Genomic DNA, 24,093 nt, shown 5'->3' on the forward strand with positions numbered 1-24,093 from the left:
ATAGTACGCTACAAAAAACGGTGCCCAGTGACCTTAAAAGTTATTCTGAATTCATATCACTGCAATATGCAAGAATAGTACAGACCATAACATCGCAAGTAACACAAATGTAACCCACACACCCACTCGGACAGCATCATACATTGGCCAATCAACACCTGACTCTGTTGCTCTGGTGGACAAAATTTAGATCATCTCTTTTTTCACAATAGTTGATCATAGTTCCTTTGTCTTTATTAAAACACAAATAATGTAAAGACTCCCAAGCAATTTGTCAATCGCCCTTTAGAGGCTGACCACTGTCATATAAGTAAAATATTCTTGAGCACAGTGTAAAACTCCAACGAAATAAATAAATTTAAAGGTATACATTTCATTGGATTCAGTTAAATCATTCCACTAGTTTAGTTTATCTTTTTCTAGACGATGCAGTGTGGCCGGCTCAAATTAAAAATTACAAATGGGGGCTAGCAATGCACCATGTACATTTGTGATAATTGTGACGTAATGATCCTTATTATTTGCACAATTAGGTCATACGAACTCAGAATTACTGCAGGATTTGGGAGAATGTTTTTATAGCATATTGAGGATAGCACGCTTGAGAAGACCAAGCGTTAATGAACAGAAGAGTACAGATCTCAGATCTCAAAGTGGCACAGGGCCAACCAGTACAAGTAACTGACCTTTTTCGTTTTGCTGAGAAGCATGTATGCAGGTTTTGAGATACAACCTTGTGACCTTGACCTCTTTTTATGTATGGTACGGCCATTCTGCCAATTTTAGCTTGGCGTGTTATATATAAAACATAGAAAACTAATTAAAACGGATTAAATTCATCTTCTGAATTATGTTCTTGCGTGGTTTTGGTTTCATAGTTTTGCAAAAAAATAATGATCTTCTGTCAGTACTTTTGTTGAAAGATTGGCAAGTAGTCCTGCTCTACTGTGGCGTCATTTTGCACTGGAACATCACTCTCTGTCGTAAAGATGTAACTTCAAATCGGCCTTATACCATACCTTCTGAAACATTAAAATTCACCAGACCTTGTCAAAAAGTATTTATTTCCTGTAAATATATTTGTCCATAAAGTAGAATACATCATACAGACTTTAGTAATACATAAATAAATTCACAGGCTATCTGACTATGGTACCTCCAACTAGAAGTTTTCCTAAATCTGGTAAAACATTTTACCAGATAGTGAGATAGATTTACCTCAGTAGTGAGATATAATAGAATAATGAGCAGTACACTGAAACCCATGTCTGAATAGAATTTGTCATGTGAGCAGAGCTAGTTATAGGCCTAACTAGAGAGGTGGGATCAAATGAGCAACTGACAAGAAATGAGCAAACTACGATTATGCCACAAAGAAATAATACAAGCACTGAAATAACAAAATACCACTGTCCAGACACGTTACAATGTATAGGCCCCATAAACTGACTATAACAGAAATAGGGATACATGTACATCATAGAGAAATCTATCAAGGTACTGAGCAATAAATAAAACTATCAAAAATTTTAAAATGGTACTAATTCAGATAATACCACAATAACAAAATGAGAATGAGGGTAAGTTAATTAGCCACATGTTCATACAAATCATAAAACACCAACACATTACCCTGGTAGATGTTCTAGAGGAATCCTTGACGTCTAACAATTGCGTATAAAGTTATGAACCGGGAGAAGAAAGAGACATTACATGTTGTACAACTAAAACTAAATCCATACTTGCATGTATGCTCCACTGACTAGAGATGTAACCTGTCCACTGTTTCAACGAGCAGGATAAACAGCGTGGACTTGATACAAGAAGAAACCTCTTTCCCTAAGCATGTGGCAACAGGATTAACACAGTTAACAGACTAGAGTAACAGAATTATCATTTATGATTGTCATTTAAAATAGTGTCTGTCAAAGTAAATGTCTGGAAGTGTTGCAGATCATAGCTAATAGCTGTACTTAGGTATGATGTATAAATGTACATCATGTACCAGTATATACATCATATGGTTAAATTTCCCAAGCATTTTTGTATAAATCATGGAATGTGATTTTCCCAGATCTGGAACAGGAGGAAGTAATCCACTTACAAAATCATACCACAATGACTAAATGTCTCTATGTACCTCGTACCCTCTCGGCTACAACACACTGTATCTGTAACAGTGTCTAGACTAGTGGAAACTATTTCTGTTTCTCCAACGGGTCGTCTATAAGCTTCTTGTGAATGTTCATCAGGCCCTTGAAGTACTTGACCGTCTTCACCTTGAGTTCGAGAGTGGCGTCCTCATCACACACAAAGATGGTACGCGGATGCTGCTGGAAGGCTGATACTGTCCACATGTGGTTCACACCCTCCTCTATGGCCTTGTGAAGAGCCAGGGCTTTGTGAGCACCAGTTATCAAAATCATCACCTGAAACAATTTAGGTTAACATTTCCTTGGTGCATGGATTTATTTACTTACTTATTTATTGCATTAAAGTGTAACCTGTTACTCAACTTTTTTCAACTGTTCAAATGGAATCAGGTTTTACGTATGTGTGGTGAAAAAAAGGACAGCTTGGATTAAACCAATGCCCAAAGCCAGGTACCTGACAAACTCTCCTTCTTACAGCTGGAGCCAATGAAACATGCACTGGATTCTAACACAAAACCTCATTGGCCAAGGGCTCAACAGTTTCAGCAAGCCAAGGATTTGAATGCCTCAGCCAGCTTTGTATCCAAGCAGTTTACTATCAGCTTTAAATTTAGTTTGATTCACTACAGCAATATTCACTATGATCACAATCTGATGAGCTACTTGAGATTGCATATGTTTTGGCTGTCAGACACCAAGTAGCTCAGGAAGACTTGCATCGACTGATATCAAAATGGTAAAGAGAAAGTAAAATCTAAGAAATGGAAAATACTTTTTTTTTTTTCAAATTCATTATATTTAGAATACAAAGTTATGTGTGATGATAACATTTAAGCAGTTGTGAATTTTTTTGAGTACCGTAATTCATTGACCTTTCGACCATTGGAGCAGCACTCGTTGAAGTTGACATAACGGGGGCTGTAAGGGAATCTATCAGATAAGTTGTACAGTGCACTGTGGGTGCTCTTGACAGTGAAGGAGCAGAGCAAGCTTTGAGTGGTCAGTTAAGTAACAAAATCAGACCTGAAAGTCCAAATTAAAATGCACAGGCTCATCACTAGGCACGTGGCAGTATGTAAAATTCTGAGCCTCCATCTGCTAGTCTACATTTGGCGAAGATTTCACAACTGTGTTGACCTTTTTTTCCCCAAGGGGTGGGTCAATGAAAATAAGTCTAATTGGTCAGTGTTAAATTCTGTAAGCTGCTGACTTACGCTGTGACTTATTTCCTCCAAAATGTGAGTAGGAATAGATTTAGCCTTGCATTAACACACTGTTTACAACTGTTGCAATATGAAGCTGGTAATGGGCATCCATTTCCACACATGCGAACACATTGTTCAATCTGTGCTTGTAGAGTTTATGTTTGCGATTTTATGAAATGAGGAATGTTTAGAAATTCTTCTGATCTACCTTTGTTTTACTTATGTGCAGACATGACAATCAGCTGTCACTATAACGTGCGAACGATGTTTGTAAATATGTTAGTTTAGGAAATCTTGTCCCGAGTACGTGTTTACATGTATAACTGAAATGAGATGATAAAACGTGCATGAGGCTTGGAAAACTTCCCCGTGTGCTTTACAGAAGCTTAACGTCAGTCAGGTCTTCATCGCTGAAATACATTTGCGTACTGATTTGTTACATTTATTTATGGAACTGAACAGACAACACTGTTCCCCATATAATGCATTCACCGATGCAGTGTAGCTGGATACTTTCTTCATTTTAATTCATGGATACGTGTTTTCAAGCCTGTACCCACCAGACTACTTGCATCTCTCCAAGCATGTGCACCACACTCCCATGACGATGTTTGTCTACCCACCTTACCATTGCAGCTCTGTTTTAAGTTTCGATCATTCGAGGTAAAAGTGGCAAATTTCACGGTCAGGCATGCAGCTGTGGATTGATATCTGCTTGTTAAAGGTCAACGAATTACAGTAATCTGGCAATTATCTGATGGAAGCATCCCAACAGCCAGGCACATCTTTAATAGCACTAACCTCATCAGCTTCCATCACGGTCGCCACCCCCACTGTTAATGCCATGGTCGGTACTTTGCTCAATTCTCCCCCGAAGAATCGGGCATTTGCAAGAATCGTATCCTGAGCCAGAGTCTTTACCCTGGTGCGAGAAACCAGACTGGAGCCAGGCTCGTTAAAGGCGATGTGACCATCCGGCCCAATACCTGTTTCAAAATACATGTACATGTAATAAATACCTCCAGACAGATTACTAACATTATAGAAATTATTCCTATCCTACATTCACAAATAATGTGTCAAGTTAAAAAAGCAAAATCTTCTTTTGATTGAATAATAATCATTTGTAATTCCACATCTTTTTGGAATATGTTCACAATGTATATGATATAGGCCTTTCTAGGCCCTCTAATATCACCAATATTAACACATTATTTTCTGAATTGATGGAAATTAGTTGGAAATTTCTCAATCTTGTTGCATTTGAAAGTGCAACTTTCAGTGCAATTTAATTATGCTCATTTTTAATTTGATTTTGGAGACAAAACTACATAGGTTGGGTTGGCTGATTTCAGGGCTTCACAAAAGGTATGTGATCAGTTTACACAGAATACTGCTTTCAGAATATGCTTGAATAAACCTTGCAAAAAGCAAAAAGGTTGAAGAATTACAGTACATAAAGACTTGCCATATAAGACTTACATTAAGTCCTCAATAAATTCGAGCAGTAAAGCATAATCGCATGTCCAATATGAAAGCATAACTTATAACAATTTGAAGACTAAAATGTGTTATTCAGTTAGGCAGACAAACAAACTTTGCAGAAATTATCCAAAAGCCTGTCTAGATCAGGTAAATTATCTCATTAGATTATTACCTTAATAATGAGATATCTCATTATTAAGGTAATATACGCAGTATGTTGCCAAATTCATTGAGGATTTAGGGTAAGAATGTTTTGAACGTAGCAATATTAACCTCCAACAAACAGGCGAATTCCTCCAGCATCTTTTATTTTCTGTTCAAATTCAGCACATTCCTTTTCCAGGTCTGAAGCATTTCCATCCAGGATGTGAGCATTTTCTGGTCTGATGTCAATGTGTTTGAAGAAGTTGTTCCACATAAAAGAGTGATAACTCTCTGGGTGATCTCTTGGCAAGCCTGTGAATGATACATGAAGATCACAATCATGCCAGTATGATTGATTGCTCTTTGACTGTTGTATAAACTCAAGTGTCACATTCATGACCACTGAGCCTTCACCCATACAAATCTACTGGCCGTACATATAAGTCATAGTATTATCAACTATAATCCTCATGTTCAAAATACCCTCCTTCCACCTCCCAACATTTCTAAAAATAAAAGAAAGAAAACCTTTAAAGAAATGACAAGACATAATGTTGCTTAGTTTAGTTTCATGGGCCATTCATGATGTGCACTGATTCCTAAATGACTAGTTGCAGTAATTTATACATACTGAAATGTTTACATAATACAAAAGATACACAGTGTTAGGGAAATCTGTGTTCATGAAAATCAATTATTTCACTACTCTAGTACCCTACACGACCATAAATTTCATCCATGACTAACTTGCCCATTTTTCTTAAGTCTGAGAATTCTGCTGATTTTAGAAAGGTGTTTTGATGTTTGTTTGGAACATGAGACGATATTCTACAAGAAATTTGCACCAAGTTTCAGAACGAAAAATAATATTTTGTGACTTTGTGACATTTACTTTTCCCTAAAAATGCAATTTTGCGGGCTAAATTAAGGTCATTTCACGTAATTATGAGAATAATTAACTGATTGTAACTAAACTTAAGCATGCACAAGGTAAGATGATAGGAAAGATGTATGCCAAGTTTCCTGGATATACTTTAGGAAGAGTTACATGGACAAAATCTAAATACATGAACATGGAATAGCACTATTATGCCAAGTCCTATATGGGGGAAGACACACACACTTCGTCTTACCCACATACTCATCCATGTTGAAAGTCTTGACATATTTAAATGAGATTTGGCCATTTTCATGCAGCTTAATCAGCTCCTTGTACGTGCCTAGAGGAGTACTGCCTAAAAAGAGAATGGCAACGCATATCCATTATCAAAATTGAATAAAAGAACATTGTTTGTTAGCACAGAGTAAACTAAGATATATAGATATCTGGTCTTACCTGGCAATGTTGATGGCAGTATGAAAATCTGGTGGGCATCAAAAAATGGGCCGTACTTTGATGCTGCATTGCTCCGTTACCCTTTGTTCAAACCCTTTCAAACTTTAGACATTCAAATGGCATGATTTTGTTAATATACTGACCAATTTTCAAGGTCATAGTTTGAGTAGTCTGTACACAGGGTTAAAATGAAAACATAGCCTCAAAAACACACATTCCGGTGACCCATATTGCATTACCTGTCAGGTGTCATGACTAGAACACGCGCTACACCTGTGTGACACGCGTCAATCAAGTGTCGTCTGGAAAAATTGTCTGGCTCTAGTGTCAGAGAAACCCTTCTGCCAGACAGGCACAAGTTTGGCTGAATCAAGATGGTTTTCTCTGGGGCGGACAGGGAATTGATCACCTTTTCAAGTAAAACAATGTACAACATCATTTTGAAATGTCCGGAACATGCATTTTGACTCTATTTTGATTTTAGTCCCATGAACAGAAATCTTAAAGGATGAAATTAAAATCTGGTCTGTACACTTAGGACATAATGGCTTTTGAGTGTGTAAATTATTAGAAGCTGACGTAAGAGGGTTTCGGAGATATTGAGTGTAAAAGTACGGCCCATTTATTTATGACCTGATATATTGCAAGTACAACTACAATTGTGGCTGTTTTGTATACCTTAATTTTTCCACCTTTTCAACCACCTGTGCAACAAATATGTTCAAACATTCCCTCAGAGACAGGCTATAAGAGTGAACAAGACAGTGGACAGTGTGGGACATATTGACATATTTGTACCAGCTTTTAAGTCTTGTTTAATGCCATACCAGTACTCAAAAATTTTTCACTTCAATACACGACGTTAGTCAGTTTTATAGGTGGAGAAAAGTGGTGCCTGGGGTAAATCACCAATCTCAAACGGGACCTATTAGCGTGACTTGTTAAACTCATCATATTTCAGTCATGTCATGTAACATCATACAACAAGCCAACATTGTCCAGACAAAGCAACATGAGAAATGTAACTATATAGGTAATAAATTAAAAGTGACAACCTAGGCACTGGTAATTGGGTTAGCTGGCAAGTTACCTGTTGGAAGTCCCAGAGTGAAAAATTTATCAGGGCCAGGATTGAAGTCAACGATTTTCCTCCTGATATAGCGAGCTGACCAGCTGCTCACATCTGAATATGCATCTAAAATTACCAGCCTCATCTACAAAACACAACACAGTAGAGACTAGTGAATGTATATCACTGAATAACTTGGGCTGAATGGCTCACATCTTAATACCTATCCAAACAACCATGTGTAACGCATAACACAGCAGAGACACCCACATGAATACATCAATGATTGACTTGGGCTGAATACCTATTCTGATTAAACAGCCTCACCTACAACACATAGCAATACACATGAATATACCACTAACTGACTCAGATTGAATAACTCACATCTAAATACATGTCCTCAATAACCAGCCTCATCTGACATCCCTGACTACCTGCATGAACACTATCCACAGGTACTTGTCACTGGGAGTTTGATGGATTTGCAAATGGCTTGTGCATCTATGACACAGCACAGAACCTATTCTCAGCTTGTCATTAAATCTTCCTGCACATGTATGTGATCTTACGATCATGTGAGCAGGGCCTCTGTTTACAATAAGCCCAGACAAGATACAGGATACAGACCTGTGTCAATACTCATCAGACTGCCACTATTTATCTTTCCTGGTCGATTTCTATGCATCACAAAGGCTGAACGTGCATCTAAGCTTGTCTTCAAATCTCTCAACACCACCTGCCAGCCATACAGTATGAATGCGTGTAGATACACAAATGTATAGCCATCCACATCTTTTAACAAACCCAAAAACACAAGTATGTTGAATGTCAATTTCTTTTCTTTTTTTTTTCATGAACCCGAAACACTTTTTGTCAAAACTTGAGAAAAAAAGTCAGTCTGAGAAACCATTAATCAAGACTGGCCATATGGGAACTGTGGAATAGCCACATATGGTAGAGCAATTATGATAAATCTCACGACTGCCCCACGTTAGTCTGACCTGATAACTATATATAACAGTACATGTAAGCTAGGCTCTAGGCTTCTTGCAATGTATATAATGTCTCAATTGTACAGTCAGCCAAATGTCTAGTTAAAATGCCTAAGGCCACAGTTCAACATAACACATGAATGTCTAGCCATTTAATGTGAATTAATATATCACATAGGTGTATTTATAAGCCTAATTATATGGTTTAAAATTTCCAGGACGGTAAACATGTACTCTTATAAATGGGAAAAATAAAGAAAGGTTTGGGTGACTTCTGTGTTTGAAATGAATGGTGTATTTTATTGGTGTATAATGAATAAAAAAATGTGAAATGTTCTGACAAAAGTGACTGTGAAGTCGTACTCTTGTCAGTGCACTCCAACCTTATTCTTTATGATTCAGTCAAATTAAAGTTTAATATTTATAACACACTGTTTTAATACTTAACTCACACATTTAATGTTGTAACGGTTTTATACTTACGACTAATTTATGAACATATGCCAAGCCAAGAATTGATCACAATGTTGTATGTACATTTTGGCAAGTGGACAAAGATTAACAGACGACATGGATTTAATACGATATACATGTACATGAATTTGATGTAGAACGGCTTTGCATGCATCGTGATTAGCATCGACATCAAACGTAGCTTTTCAAGCCATATTAATTTGAACATATCCTTCATTAACCCATGTCACACTGACTTACCTCTGCTTACACCTTTCAACGATAGATACCTTGTTTGTGTGGCGTGGACGTCCTTCTCTGCGATTGTTGCTGTGATGCCGCCTCTGTTAACTGGGTCAGGTGTCAGCTGACAAGACACTAGTACATTTACTCAACAGCATATGTTTCAGATATGCCATAAATGTACGCGGCATGTGAATATAGGTCAATTTACGACTATCGCAAAGGAGCCTGAGAAGCATGGCTAGCAGACGGCATCTTTGCGGCACAGGGAAGAAATTTTGGAATTTTTTAATTTTTGAACAGTTTCCACAACGAATTTTAGTCAGACGAATTGCCTCTGACGGTGTGAATTCCCACAGACAGTTGTCGAAATGTTGCAATAGTCGTAAAACCTCACGAGCGTGGCCACTATTTCTGTCACGTTTTCGGGGGCAGCTAAATGTAGACGCAACAACATGGTTGTTTCGTGCATTCACTTCCACAGTGACAAATGTCAGAATAGCAGCAGGTGTAGGCTTGGGCCTTTGCGTAGCACACTGTCTTTCAGGCTCCGAAAACAATCGTAAGTGTAGTTTATGCTAACTTCATTTAGGTACTTCTGGTACCTTCCTCTGTCTACCAGATCTGAAATGATAGAAATGAATACCGGTACATGTATTTTTCACATGCATCTTAATAAGTTATATACCATGTCTTCTGTCAAGTCATTTTCAGATTTTTTATAAATGTACAAGATTGTGTGGGCTGGGTTATTGTTTGTAGGTGATTTAAGTTTAAAATCAATCAAAAAACTCTTAACCTGACGGTCAGTGATCAAATGATTTATCAGGTAAATAAATATACTAGGTTTCAAATTGAAGCCAGGCAATGTCATTTTTGCCACTGAGGCCAAATACCAAGTTGGGTACGTTAATATTGTTTGTGTTTTCTAACTCCTACGTGATAAGTGATGTTAAGTCATCAAATGCCGCCTTGCAGTCTGCCAGTGTCTGACTTGGTGAGTTGAGTCATTCAGGGCTATATCCGGGTGGGGAATGTACACAATATTCTACTGTATTTTTTTGCAATGTGTGTGGCTACCATAACAATTAACGAGCATAATATTTATAGTTCTGGCATAAAACAAGACGTCATATTATAGGGGGTGTCCGTGGCTGAAAGGGTTAGACCCAGGACCTCATCAATGCGGTCACTGAGTTTAAGACCATCTCATGCTGGCTACCTCTCCGGTCGTATGTGGGAAGATCTGACAGCAGCATGCAGATGATTGTGGGTTTCCCCCTGGCTCTACCTTGTTTCCTCCCACCATAATGCTGGTCATTGCCGTATAAGTGAAATATTCTTGAGTACAGAGTAAAACACCAATCAAATAAATCAGTGTCATATCATATACAACTAAAACTCATCTAATTCACCATATTTATGTTTTTTCTTTTTTTCAGATGCAAGGCTTCTGATAGCTGTGAAGAAAAATGATTTCCGAGATCTCGACAGGTGTGTTTAACTTATCACAAAACAGTGTAAATGTAGTACATAGACTATTTGTTGGTTACCATAATAATGACGTTTCCACAATTATATCTGTTTTCCAGAACTGAGCCAGCTGAGATATAATAATTTACTCGGACAAAACTGTTGCTGTCATTTATAGTGCATGACTGTTATCACCACTATTTTCCTGCATTTTCTTTTTTAGACTGCTGAGACTGGGAGTGGATGTAAATCAAAAACATGAACTGGGCTGGACAGCTCTCCATCTGGCAGTGGTGAACAGAAACTTAGTGTGCGTCCGTCTTCGCCTAATTTGTTATTACATGTATAATACTACATATTACGTATACCCCTAATTCCTCAACCTTTTCGCATATGAAAGACCAATTTTCATTGCAATTTATACACGTTTTAAATTTGATTTTAAAAACAAAACTACATTGACTAGTTTACCAACTTCAAGGTTTCAGAAAAAGGAAATTTTATCAGTCTACATAGAATAATGCCTTCAGAATATGCTTGAATAAACACCTTGCAAATGTGTGAAAAGGTTGAAGAATTACAGTATGTTTATGTAAAGGGCCTGATCCAGGTTAATTCAGACTCTAATAACCAGATATCAGGGAGATTGGGTATAGTGGAATCAGCCTGTCTGTCTGTCCGTATGCAGTCTCAGTCAGTCAGTATGCATGATTTCGACCACACAACTCTGCCTAAAGCACAGCACCGATTTCTTTAAAATTTGCATACTCTGCATCATCCGCCAAGGTCTAAATTTTTACACTGATTTTTGTGAACACAACTCCTTTGAAAGTACTGCACAATATATGTACTGTAAACATCTTTCTTTTAATATAATCTTCTGCTTTCTTGAGTTTTTGAGTCATGACAATTAATTAAATATTTACAAAGTAAACTCCTTTAGGTACTTCGTCTAAAATTTGGGTATGGACTTCAGGAATGTCTCTGTATCATTATAACATAATACAATGTTTGTGTTGTTCAGTGCCGTGAAGATGCTACTGCAGGCTGGAGCAGATCCAGATCTGGGTGATGAGTTTAGTAATGTACAGAGAATGGCCAGAGAGAAACAGCTTAACCCACTGCAAGGTAACACCTCTGTCCCTGCATATCTTTCTCTGCCAAGGGACTCCCAATACGTGCATGTTATATACGCTAATTCTCAACCTTGTAGTGTATGAAAGAGCAACTTTCAGCACAATTTGTGCACATTTTTTAATTTGATTTTTGAGACAAAATCAGTCTACACAGAATAATACCTTAAGAGTATGCTTGAATAAACACCTTGCACACGTGCGAAAAGGTTGAAATAATTATAGAACCATTGAGACTAGGAACATAAATTTGTTGAAAGAAAACACATTTTTGGCTTGATTAAATAGATGATATCACACATTGACCTCTTGAATAACTATTTTATGAATATTTTGCTGAATATTTATGAATAATACATGAGGAAATTGTACTAAATTTATTTTGACCACAGTGAATGCTAGAAAAATTAGATGATCATTGCAGTGGATGTACATATACTTTGTACATCTTAATGCATGTCAAATAAGAAAAATCATTTTGCATCAAAATGTTTCCGTGACATTAGTTCCTATCTTTGTGATGTAGACGTCCTGCCTAAATAGATAATGTGGAAGTTTTTTTTTACAGTCAAACGTCGATGTAGAGGATAGGTGTAGAACTCTAGGATAGTTGTCCAAGGAATCCCATACATCTATTGTTTTCATCCTGATAATTTCATTTAAGGAATGGAAGCAAGCAAATGAGACGTAAATTGTGCTTTGTTGTTTAGTGCTGGTGACAAGGGAGGACGAGTTCTGTGACCGTCTCAATGTTCGTGCCATCTTCAAAGGCTGCACAGCTCTCCATTATGCTGTGTTAATTGATGACCTGGATATTGTGAAGGAGCTCCTTAATGCAGGCAAGTCTATGTGCTGTCAGTTTTCTACCTTAAAAACTAGGACTGTGGTGATTTTGAAAACCATTAATTTGAAAGAGAGGGAAAATGTGAGCCTCATGCTCCTGTGTAATAGTACACATCATTTTCTGACATTTATATTTGGGCTGACAGTGTCTGTTGCTCTGTTTGTTGATGGGACCTACATGTACCATTGTAAATCCATAGGTAAAAATGGAAAGTTAACTGTAAACTGTAAATTTACTCATTTTCACTCCAGTATTTTTGCTGCCTTAAGTGAAGATATGTGCGCCTGAAGAAAAAATTCTCAACAAATAAGTTTATATCTTATGAATGAAGCAAATTTGATGTAAAGTTATACAGTAATACATGTAAATGTTGTCATTATGACAGGGGCAGACCCTACCATTGAGAATGCCAGTGGGCACCGGCCAGTGGAATATGTGAAAAACCCAGAAATAAAGAACTGTCTACTTGATTATGAGAAGAGGGTGAGTACCGATATTTAGAATAATGCTGAGAATCTGCTGTTCAGTTTATACAGCTAGCTTAGGTGCATATGATAGGAGTCCTTGCCTCTGTAATCATAAACACGAAGGAACTGAGTGCCCAGTAGCTTTGTGTTGCCCTGTTAACTTCCCAGCATTGTATTTCCTTCACATCTGTCCTTGCTGGCCAAGAGAAATATTGTCTTCATCTAATACCTGGTGTGCTGTCCAGGTTCCCAGTTAGGTAGCTGGTTTCACATGGTTTCTACCAGATTCATTCCATCCTTTACGATGAAGGCAGTTGACCAAGACCTGTATTTTCACTTTTTTTCCTATGTTTGGTTATGCTACTTCATGATGATATATCAGTGAAACTCTAAGAAGTACTGCTGACATTACCATTCTTTACAAGGCAAGTTAAATACTTACTGGTACTCAGAGAGACGACTGGCCCCAATAGCACAGTTGGTTTGAGCGTCCGCTTGGGAGTGGTAGATCCAGTGTCAATCCTGGGTCAAGTCACACCCAGGACTTTAAAAGAGGAAGTTGTAAGTTCCTCGCTTGGCGTTCAGCATGAACGGGATAGTGCAACGACTGGTTGACCCGTATCAGTATAATAGCTGAGGCGGTGCTGCTTACTTGCCTCAATAAACCTCAGTGAAGCAGCACTAGATAAAAGAGCAGCGGAAATCTGTCCTGCAACAAGGAGGCACGTTACATGCACTCTAGTGATTCCTTCGTCGTCATATGACTAATTGTTAAGTAGGATGTTAAACCCCAAGCACTCACTCATTCAGAGAGACGAGTTAAATATTTGCACTTTACCCTTCCTCCTGTTGCCAGTTTGCTGAGATCCAGGCTAACAAGGCTGCAGAAGAGAGGAGGAAGTACCCCCTTGAGCAAAGATTGAGGAAACACCTGGTGGACAGGAGGGAGCCATTAACACCGTGGCATCAGGTAGAGGGGTCGGTTGTAATGTCCTGACACTTGATTGATTTAGAGAAGATTGTGCCTGATTATTCCAGTTTATGTACATGTAAGACCTGAGAGATAAAACAAGTTTCATTCATGCGGTAGAAATGGAATGAAATTGAAAACTTTTAAATATTAAGAGAGGAATGGCTTGAGAACAGATGTATTTATATATGTTGGCTATTTTATTCTTGCAGCGATCAGAAGAAAAGAGAATGGGTGGTATGACGAGGATCACCCTCTAGTCTTCTTATTCCTGGGATCATCTGGCATAGGTGAGGTCATGTGGAATAGGTGAGGCCACCTGGTCAACAAGACATAATTCTACAAAAGTATTCAGACAATTAGTCGTCAAAACAGTGTTTAGTTTTTTTACTAGTGATCCAGGTTTATAATCGATGGCAGTGAATGTAGTAATAGCTTGTGTGTTTAGATGTGTAGTTTGAATGTGTCTAATGGCATTGTAGTTGTAAATGCATGTCAGCTTTTGTGTAAGATGTAATGCCTTCCAAACCTGCTTTGTTTAAAGAAAAAACAACTCTAGACCAAGTATATATATGCATCAATAATGTATTCCACAGGAACTTTAAAGAGCAATTTCTTATTTTTGTGATGTTGCACATCCTATATCGCAGCTCAAAGTATTAGCAAAATCACCGACATTGAGACAATCAAAAGCGCTGCCATGTTATCAGTTTTATCCAATCAAGCACAAGTATTTCTGCAACCCTAGGACCCCTCTGTTTGTGCTTATGTCAACCGAACCCTTTTGCCTTTTAGCAATACATGTATATGTGTGAGATATCACGTGGCCGTGGGGATATCACATGGCCATGGGGGTATCACCTGGCCGTGGGGGTATCACATGGCTGTGGGGGGTATCAAGTGTCTGCGGAGGTATCGCATGGTCACGGACGTATCACATGCCCGTGGGGGTATCAAATGGCTGTGGACGTATCCCATGGCCATGGTGGTATCCCATGGCCGTGGTGGTATCCCGTGGCCGTGGAGGTATCGCATGGCTGTGGGGGTATCGCATGGCTGTGGGGGTATCGCATGGCCGTGGAGTTATCACATGGCTGTGGAGGTATCACATGGCCGTGGGGGTATCACATGGCCATGGAGGTGTCACAAGGCCTTGGAGGTATCACATGGCTGTGGAGGTATCACATGGCAGTGGAGGTATCACATGGCCTCGTTAGGTTTTTAGAGTCAGGTCGCGTGTCACAAAAAATGTTTGTGACCATTTAGGTCTGTTTTCACCCCTTTTCCTATTAAATTCAAGCTATATCATTCATTTTTTTTAAATAGAAATAAAGTTAAGCATCGAATCAGCTGTTTCAGGAGTTTTCATGTTTGACTTTCATTTCAGGAAAAACAGAACTGGCTAAGCAGGTGGCTAATTATCTTCACAAGGACATTAAGAAGGTGCATGTATCTAAGAGCTGAGTATTTATACATGGAACAGCGTTATCAACTGTCTAAATGAGTCTCATATACGAGAATAACTTGGTAGCACATTACATTACAGGAGTAAGATTCAGTTAAAGCTATTACGTCCCTTACAGCGATACCGGTGGCCAAGCATCCAAGCCCAGTTGAATGTCAAATTCAATTGCTGTGCCAGACTGAACTAATTTGCCAAGATCAGAAAAATTAAGCTTTGGAAAACATTTGTTTACCAATAGATGCTAACACACATTAAGACAAATAGCTTTATTCAACTGCCAAAGTACATAGACAATGGAAATTTATTTATTTGAAGAGAGTTTTACACCGTCTCAAGAATATTTCACTTATACGACGGTGGCCAGTATTATGGTGGAAGGAAACCGAGCGAAGCCTGAAGGAAACCCACGACCATCCGCAGGTTCATAGACAATTGCAAATTCAACACATTCAACCTGCATGTACAAATTGTAACATTATTTACAAAAACGGGACACATGGAGAAAAATTATGAAAAAAATTAAAAATAATCAATTGGGTTTGAATCCCACACAACCAGATATCATATACAATGCGTCTTGTGCTGAAAACCACCACAGCGCCTTGATCAAGTTGGGCCTTAGCGATTACCGCACCTGGTTAAGTATGTACGTTTCAGGTTGCTGGACACATGGTGTGCAATCACCCCACGCTAGTGTCCCATCTGGTCTACCTGAGCTTAGTTCAGTTTTGAGAGCGGGCGAGGACAGAGCACATGAAGGTGACAGGGAATGTTAAGAGACTATAAAGATAGGATTTGGTCTAAATAGTTAGAAGGAATAAGCAGTGTGGTATGTTATTTTCTTTACAAAATATCCCCAGTCCAAAGCCATGGAGTACGGTTTTGTAGTTACTTTTCTGTGCGGCATCCTACAGCCCGTCTCTTCCTGATGGACATGTAAGGTCTAGACCTGAATAGAAACTGGAAACCATGATATTTCTTTAATGGTTGAATTTGGCCAAACGAGTAACATGTTTTGGGTTCGTAATGACTTGAGGCACATGTGTGAATAGAAATTTTTGGTATGTTTAGCCATGACTTTGTACTTATATTCCACATAGCACAAGGGTATAGGGGAAGGCTGTCAGGATAATTGAGAATTACCCATGATGCATTGCGAACAGGGCTGGTTTACGTGCTAACATGCAGCACATGCACAGTAATACAGTTACCTCCAAAGTCTCTGTTAAATGCACAGGCTTACATTTCTATTTCTGAAGTAGGGTGGTGTCATTTAAACATTTCTAGTGAGAAAACTATTTATCGTAGCTCAAATCCGTTGGCATGTTGCCAGAAGGGCATGCCTTGGGCTACAATGTGGTGCAAGTTTCATATTTCTAGTTACCATAGTTCTCGAGTTACAGGCCATTGAAATTATATAACTGAAAAAAGTTTTTTGACCACAAAAAGTTACAAAGATAGGCAAAATCTGTAAGCAGATTCGGAATCAGCGTTGCGAAATACACTTGAAAACCTTATCAAAGTTTTTATGACGTCATACCTTCAACCAATGGCTAGCTTCTAAAAGCTTTGGATGAATGTCCCAAGATTTTTTCAAACTTGCTGGGATCACTCTACAAGTACATCAGATGTCAAAAGAATCCATTTGTTGGTTCTTGAGAAGAAGATGGCAGCTGTGTCACATGATCAAAGTTAACCAAAATCAACCAAAATTTGCCTCGTAACCTGGCTCCTAGAATAACAAAATTTCAGCAACATCCAGTGAAAACTTTTTCTTTTACAGCTGTTAAAGCTTTCAAGAAAACGGTAGAAAAATAATAAAAATCGGAATGACTTCAGAGTGCTGGGCCACCTAAGGAATTTACAAAAAGGTCTGGATTTACTTGATCTCTGCCAACCAGCAGACTGAAAAGTTTCCTGTGAAAAAGGTACATGTAGTAATGTTGTTTTGGCAGAATTTTGAACAGAGAGTATGAGGAGTGTTGAGGGAGTCGCCTCATGATTAGTTAACAGCTGTTATTTTCCCAATTCTCTGTGGAAAATAAGGACTTCGGAAATTTTAACCTCTCATACAAATGTAACAAGGTGGAACATAAGCTCTATATACCTCCAGACTGGAGGAAATTTCCTCAAAACCCAAAGGTCATTGATTCAGACCCCAACAGGGTCATTTCGTCACACAAAGATACGTTTGGTACATGTATACCTCTGACTCACTTTAATTTGAACAATATAGTACATCTTTATCTGATCTCAGGGTTTCATCAGACTGGATATGTCGGAGTATCAGGAAAAACATGAGGTGAGTACATCTGACCAAGTATTGGAAATAGACTTAGTTAAGTCTAATACTAGTATAACCTTTTAGTCTGACAGTTTGAGAATTGCAATTACCAATTCACAAAGCAGAAAATCAGAGGCTGTTGGGAGTTTAATTGATAGAGGCTGATTGCAAAAGCAGCACTGCCCATAAAGATATTCTGAGAAATTATGCCCACACTACTGAGATAATATTTAAAATGTAATCTTGTAATGTATTTGCTAAACTTTTTAGTAAGACTTTACAGTGGCTTTGGATTGCATCTTACCCCACCAGGTGGCCAAGTTCATCGGATCTCCCCCTGGCTACATCGGTCATGATGAAGGGGGACAACTCACAAAGAAGCTGACAGAGTTTCCCAAGGCTGTGGTACTGTTTGATGAGGTGGATAAGGCTCACCCTGATGTTCTCACCATCATGCTCCAGCTGTTTGATGAGGTCTGCCATTTCTGTCGTGTTCCATTAAAAACTTGTCACAACTTAAATCTTTGTAGGTCATGCTGGCTTCCTCGCCGTCTTATGTGGGAAGGTCTACCAGCAGCCTATTCTGTGGATGGTTGTGGCTCTGCTAGGTTTCCTTCCACGATAATGCTGGTCGCTGTTGAAGAAGTGAAATATTCTTGAGTACATACATCTTTCTACTAATTGTGCCAAATTCAGCAAATCTGTTTTTACCAAATGGGTGATTAATCTAACAGTGAATACTCTAGAAGATGAATTCCTGATTTCCTCCCACTATAATGCTGGCTGCAGTCGTATCAGATAAATAAATAAATAAATCTAAGATGAATTCCTAGTAACTTGTTGAGGTAATAAAATATATTTGAAGAAAAGCTAGAGAGACATAGGCCATTTTTTTTTTTTTTTTTTTTATTTCAGAGAGGACGGAATCCTAAGGAAAGCAGGCTAATAAATAGATTATCCTGATGATTAACTTAGCCTAAAGATCCTAGGTTTGGTTTTAAACAAAAGAGGCCATTTCTTAAAGAATAAGTTAAACCAGCATATATTTCATTGATAATAGCTATGATCGGCACAAACTTAAAGGTATGCAACTTTCATCAGGGTCGATTGACAGATGGAAAAGGGAAGACAATTGAGTGTAAGGACGCCATTTTCATCATGACCTCTAACCTTGCCAGTGAGGAGATAGCTGAACATGCTCTGCAGCTCAGGGCAGAAGCTGAGGAAATGGACAGGAAGAGGCGTGAAGGCAAGCTAGGTACATAGGACCACAATTGCACTTATCTACGTAGAGAGAACTGCTTTGCTTTATCTGTTACTTGAAAATAAGAAGGTTGGGTTTAAATTTCACCTGTACTCTAGCTTTTGACAAATGTTTGAGAACATAGGCATATTCATAAATACTTGGATGTATTTTGTAAACTGTTTTAGTTTGATAATACTAGTGTATTATCCAAATTTTAAAGCGCATTTACATCTGTACACTGGATGTATTAAAAATTATGTGTGGCTGGGTAATTATACTCTTTCAGAGCTGCAAGGTTGTGTTACCAGCTGATGGGCTGCCTAGCGAGAAGGGCTGCAGAACATGATCAGTACAGCAAATGAAGTGTACACCAGGCTAGACTTGGTAGTACCTTGTAATAATATTGTGTTTTATTGTACTTGTAGATGACTTGGAACTTGCAGAAAAAATCACTATATCAAGAAGGTTTAAGGACAGGACAGTCCGACCCATTCTTAAGGTACACGGATGATCATGGCCTGCTGAATCTAGTTTTTATATCGCTCCCACCCCCCAACTTTTGTGTGTGTCATCTTGATTTTTACTTGTCCATAGGTGAATGTGTTTGTTTGTGTTTGGCATAACCTTTGGAGCAAGATGAATTTAAAATTTGGTTCAGATTTTCTGGATAGTTTTTGTCATGGTCTACCTAATTTTCAAAGAGCTAATTTTTTGATAAATGTCTTTAGTTTTCTCCATTTTTCCATATTTAGAACCAGTTTCTGTAAGCAGGTTTCAGCTTATCAATGTTATATATATATATAATCTCACTTTTGATAACTCACCATAGCTACAGATTAGAGGGAGGGCATGTATGTTTTTGTACCCCCCCCCCCCCCGCCATAGCATTGTCAAAATCATTCTAGAAAGTGTGTTTGTGAAAAGCGTGATGACTGAAAGAAAAGTGATTGATTGTTGATTGACACTTTTCTACCCAACTGTTGTGACAGCGCCATTTCCGCCGGGATGAATTTCTGGGTAGGATCAATGAGATTGTGTACTTCCTGCCATTCTCACGGTCAGAGCTGGCAAAACTGGTTGTCAAAGAGCTAGAGTTTTGGGCTACCCGAGTAAGTAAAGATACTACGATGAACACAATGCTTAAGTTAGACAAACTCGTTCTGATGTAACCACTAAAATCGTTTTCAAACGAAGCAGGTTTCAGACTGGCATCTGACTGATTGTATAAATTTGGTTTTCATGTTTATCAAATGCTAGTATTTCATAGATACATAAATATACAACAAAAAGGAAACTGAACAAAAATACAAATGCAACACCCAGTATTTTGATGAAATTTACTGTGTTATCAAATTCCTTTCTATGCAGCTTTTCAGTGGGGCATAAAATGTACTCTTAATACATTTCCATAACTGATGGAAACATACAGCAGCAACATGGGGACAGGCATGGTTATGCTGAAATGTTACCCATGGTGCAGGACAAATAGGTCGACTTTTGGGTGCAGGATTTCATCACAGTATCTTATTGCATTCAAGTTACTGTCGCATTAAAGTTGAGTGTAATGGCAATGGCTAATCCCCACCCACACAAGTACCCCACCACCACCATGTTGCACCCTGCTTATGAAATGTCGGCATAGTACTCACCAACCACTGCCTCCCATCGGCTCTGTGTAGTTGAAAACGGGATTCATCTGAAAACATAATACGCCGCCATCGTTCCAAAGGAAAATATACATGAATGTTCACCCAGTCGCCCCCAACTCTGGCATCGTGCAGGAGTAAAGCCGCAAATTCTCTTCTGTGAGGCAATTCTAAACTGTTTGAGCAGGATAAGAGCCCGACTGTTTCATTTGCTGTGGCAAGTGACTGGTCTGAAACCCTCGTGGAGGTGGAGGAGGCGAATATGGTGGTCTGGATCGGGAGTCTTTACACGTGGTCTATTGGCTGTCATGCAGAATTCTTCATTGACACATTAACGTTAACGGTTCTGGCAACAGCTGTACATGTCATGCCAGAGTCGAGGATGCTGATGGCATGATCTCGTTGGTTTTGTGGCATCCATGGCATCGTGCCTTTTGACAGATCTTGTACTGTACGGGTGGCCTATTGTACACCTGAGGGTAAGGAGTGCCAGGGAAGACCTTACAGATCATCACTGAATACTACAGATAGAGCCACACCTGTCTGACGGGTCAAAATGGTGCACAGGCTTGAACTCAACACTTTCATTTACTGGAATGTACACTAGTGTAGGGTTTTGCTCTTGGCCATCCCTCTGTACTATGTTGACAAAAATCACAGCAGAGTCTTGTGAAACGCGGCAAAATCAAGTGTTGTGTTAATATTTATGTTCAGTTTATTTCACAGAAACTTGATGGTCCATGGTCTGGCTGTGGCCATGCAGTATGCCAAGACATCTGTGAGGACCTAGGAAAAGGGAAGTGGTTTCTTGGCTGTGACCGATTTTGCTCACACAGAAGCAGCCATTTAAAAAGTGATATATTCTTGAATAAAGCATTGAACACCAGTCCAGTAAATTTATTGACATTGTTTCTCTCCAGGCCAGAAAGAAGCATGATATAGAGCTGAGCTGGGATCATCAGGTGGTGGATGTTTTGGCTGACGGATATGATGTGCATTACGGAGCTAGATCCATCAAGTACGAGGTGAGACTTAAGTTAGTGACATTCTAGCTGACGGATAGGGTGTGCATTACTGAGCTAGATCCATCAAGTACGAGGTGAGACTTAAGTTAGTGACATTCTAGCTGACGGATAGGGTGTGCATTACGGAGCTAGATCCATCAAGTACGAGGTGACTTAAGTCAGTGACATTCTAGCTGACGGATAGCATGTGCATTACTGAGCTAGATCCATCAAGTACGAGGTAAGACTTAAGTTAGTGACATTCTAGCTAACGGATAGGGTGTGCATTACGGAGCTAGATCCATCAAGTACAAGGTGAGACTTAAGTTAGTGACATTCTAGCTGACGGATGTCTGTTTATTTCATTGGTGTTGAATGATTACAGAGCTAGGTCCTTCGAGTATGAGGTGAAGTTGTTCATGAAGGGCTGAACTCATTCAAAGTGCAGTGTAATTATAAACTTTTATACCAGAAAAAAGGTGAAACTTAAACACCAAAAAAAAAAAAAAAACCTAAAAAAATCCTCCCTGTGACCGTTTCCATTCAGAAGATATCGCCAACGACGGCAAGGCATAGTGTATATGCAAAAAAGTTGTCCTTGATAAAATAATATGTTACATGTAATTAAAGACTAATCGGTTGCACCTTGAATAAACTCTGTATGTGATACCAGTCAACCAGTCAATGCACTTTCCCTTAATGCTGAACGCCAATACAAATGGTATTTATGAATCATATGCCCATTTTTATCACAGAGTGCATTTAAATTCATTCAATCACATGACTACTGTGGGAAAATAGGAGTCCTACAAGAGTAAGTTTACGTGTGACTGCTATTCAGTCGTGGTAGATCCATTTACCAGGATCAGAAGACCAGGATGAATTACAGATGTTACAAATGTGAAAGAAAACTTTAGAAGCAGAAACTTGAGAACTTTTTACATAGATTGTTTGAGAGTTAACAGTGATTTTCAGTAGTACAGAGTTCAGACACACTGGTTTTCGTGTGTACGTTTACTTGAGTTTACCACAACATCCCCAGGGATAGAGAATTATGGGAATCCATACTCATATTCTTATTCGCAGAGTATCCCACTACCTTACTTCTCCTGCTGGTGGGGAGAGTCCTTACTTCTCCTGCTGGTGGAGAGAGTCCTTACTTCTCCTGCTGGTGGGGAGAGTCCTTACTTCTCCTGCTGGTGGGGAGAGTCCTTACTTCTCCTGCTGGTTGGGAGAGTTTCAGGGAGAGCACTATTGGTTGTGTTGTTGTTTTTTAGTATGTATGAATGTATATAGCTTCTCTTTTCAGATTACATGGTGCTTTCTCTTCTTTCATATATATATATTGATTTATTTTTGGATTGGACTCTGAAGTATGTGTGTCCTATATACTTGTTTTCTCTGTGAAGGCCTCGAGGAAGAACAGTTCCATTGTGAATTGACCAAGCCACCTTCGATAAATTAAGATAATATTATTATCATATCCCGAATATTAGCAGGCCTGATCGATGTTGCCATGTTCATGCAGTGTTGATTGTTGCTTTTGTAGGTTGAGCGTAGAGTTGTCAGCCAGCTAGCCATGGCACACGAGAGACAACTGATCCACAAGGGGTGTGTCCTGAAGATCACTGTAACTAACCCTGAAGACCTAGTCACCACCAGCTCTAACCACCCTGAGGCTGAGAAACCAGAGGACCCTGTCACAATAAAACTACAGCTGCTAAAAAAGGGTGGAAAGACAGAGAAATATGAAGACATTAAAATAGATCCGAATGAAAATCCATTCTCGATGGGGTTTAAGTGATTGCATCCAGAAATGCATATTTAAGAAGGATTTGTACAGATAAATTTATTGCATGAAGAGCTACTACCCTTTTGCTTTTCTTCAGATGAATCAGTTGGAAGATGAAGTCAAGACGGCAGGTATTCATGATGGCAGAGTGGATGTATTTTAATAAGATACGATAATATATACATGTAAAAATAAACCCGCTCATTGCCTTAGGAAAGGAATCAGCAGTTTGTATACATAAAATAAATTACATACATGTATGCAGTGTAATCTTCCTCAGATTTATTTGACTTGTGGAAGGAACCTGTACAGATAATATGTACTATAGTATATGAACGCTTTCCACGGTTGCTCAGTCTAATATGCTGAACAGTGATCTTTAACTTCCATTACTAGTCTTGTAATCTTGTATATATGTACAAGTAAAAATACCCATAACAGTAGCTTGTTGCCTGGATTTTTCTTCAGGCTTTGGGATCTTATAAAGAGATTTTAGACTTAAGTCCAAACGTCAATCATAAAATTTGGTATGTTCCTTTCCATTATTTTAGCTGAAATTTGTTGTCCAACAACATACCCAGAGTTTACAGTGTCAAGCTAAATACTGACCTTATAACATAACAAACAACAACTTTGAAGTCATTTGAAATTTTGACTGAAATCTAAGATTGCTCTGTCATCCCCAA

General features: G+C 38.7%; 2 protein-coding genes across 3 annotated transcripts; one reads left to right on the top strand and one right to left on the bottom strand.

The window, feature by feature from the left end:
- Nucleotides 1-1,203: 1,203 nt before the first annotated feature.
- Nucleotides 1,204-9,187, bottom strand: LOC135472282 (glucosamine-6-phosphate isomerase 1-like). 2 transcript variants are annotated; one of them, XM_064751720.1, is made up of 6 exons: nt 9,131-9,187; nt 7,414-7,537; nt 6,121-6,222; nt 5,117-5,299; nt 4,160-4,344; nt 1,204-2,429 (listed from the first exon to the last, which is right to left on the bottom strand). In XM_064751720.1, the coding sequence occupies exons 2-6, from the start codon at nt 7,535-7,537 to the stop codon at nt 2,199-2,201; spliced, it is 825 nt and encodes a 274-aa protein (XP_064607790.1). In that variant the 5' UTR covers nt 9,131-9,187; the 3' UTR covers nt 1,204-2,198. The 2 variants fall into 2 exon arrangements, with proteins under 2 accessions (XP_064607790.1, XP_064607788.1); XM_064751718.1 differs by having other exon boundaries at nt 9,102-9,179.
- A 133-nt stretch (nt 9,188-9,320) lies between these two features.
- LOC135473581 (mitochondrial disaggregase-like) lies at nt 9,321-23,972 on the top strand. Its single transcript, XM_064753439.1, is given in 17 exon segments — nt 9,321-9,645; nt 10,526-10,577; nt 10,780-10,866; nt 11,581-11,684; nt 12,400-12,528; nt 12,919-13,016; nt 13,857-13,932; nt 13,935-13,970; nt 14,183-14,260; nt 15,358-15,413; nt 17,693-17,737; nt 18,032-18,193; nt 18,821-18,977; nt 19,391-19,464; nt 19,955-20,074; nt 21,532-21,636; nt 23,165-23,972. Coding segments are annotated over 17 exon segments (1,959 nt in total). The 3' UTR covers nt 23,420-23,972.
- The last annotated feature ends 121 nt before the right edge of the window (nt 23,973-24,093 follow it).

The sequence above is a fragment of the Liolophura sinensis genome, chromosome 8 (genome assembly GCF_032854445.1).
Source record: "Liolophura sinensis isolate JHLJ2023 chromosome 8, CUHK_Ljap_v2, whole genome shotgun sequence".
In the NCBI taxonomy this organism is placed as follows: domain Eukaryota; kingdom Metazoa; phylum Mollusca; class Polyplacophora; order Chitonida; family Chitonidae; genus Liolophura; species Liolophura sinensis.

Coding starts and splice junctions, on each gene's coding strand:
- LOC135472282 (XM_064751720.1), bottom strand. CDS start 7,537: ATGAGGCTGGTAATTTTAGATGCATATTCAGATGTGAGCAGCTGGTCA. Junction 4,345..5,116: donor AATTCGCCTGTTTGTTGGAG/GTTAATATTGCT, acceptor ATTTTGAAACAG/GTATTGGGCCGGATGGTCAC. Junction 2,430..4,159: donor CCGTGATGGAAGCTGATGAG/GTTAGTGCTATT, acceptor AAATTGTTTCAG/GTGATGATTTTGATAACTGG.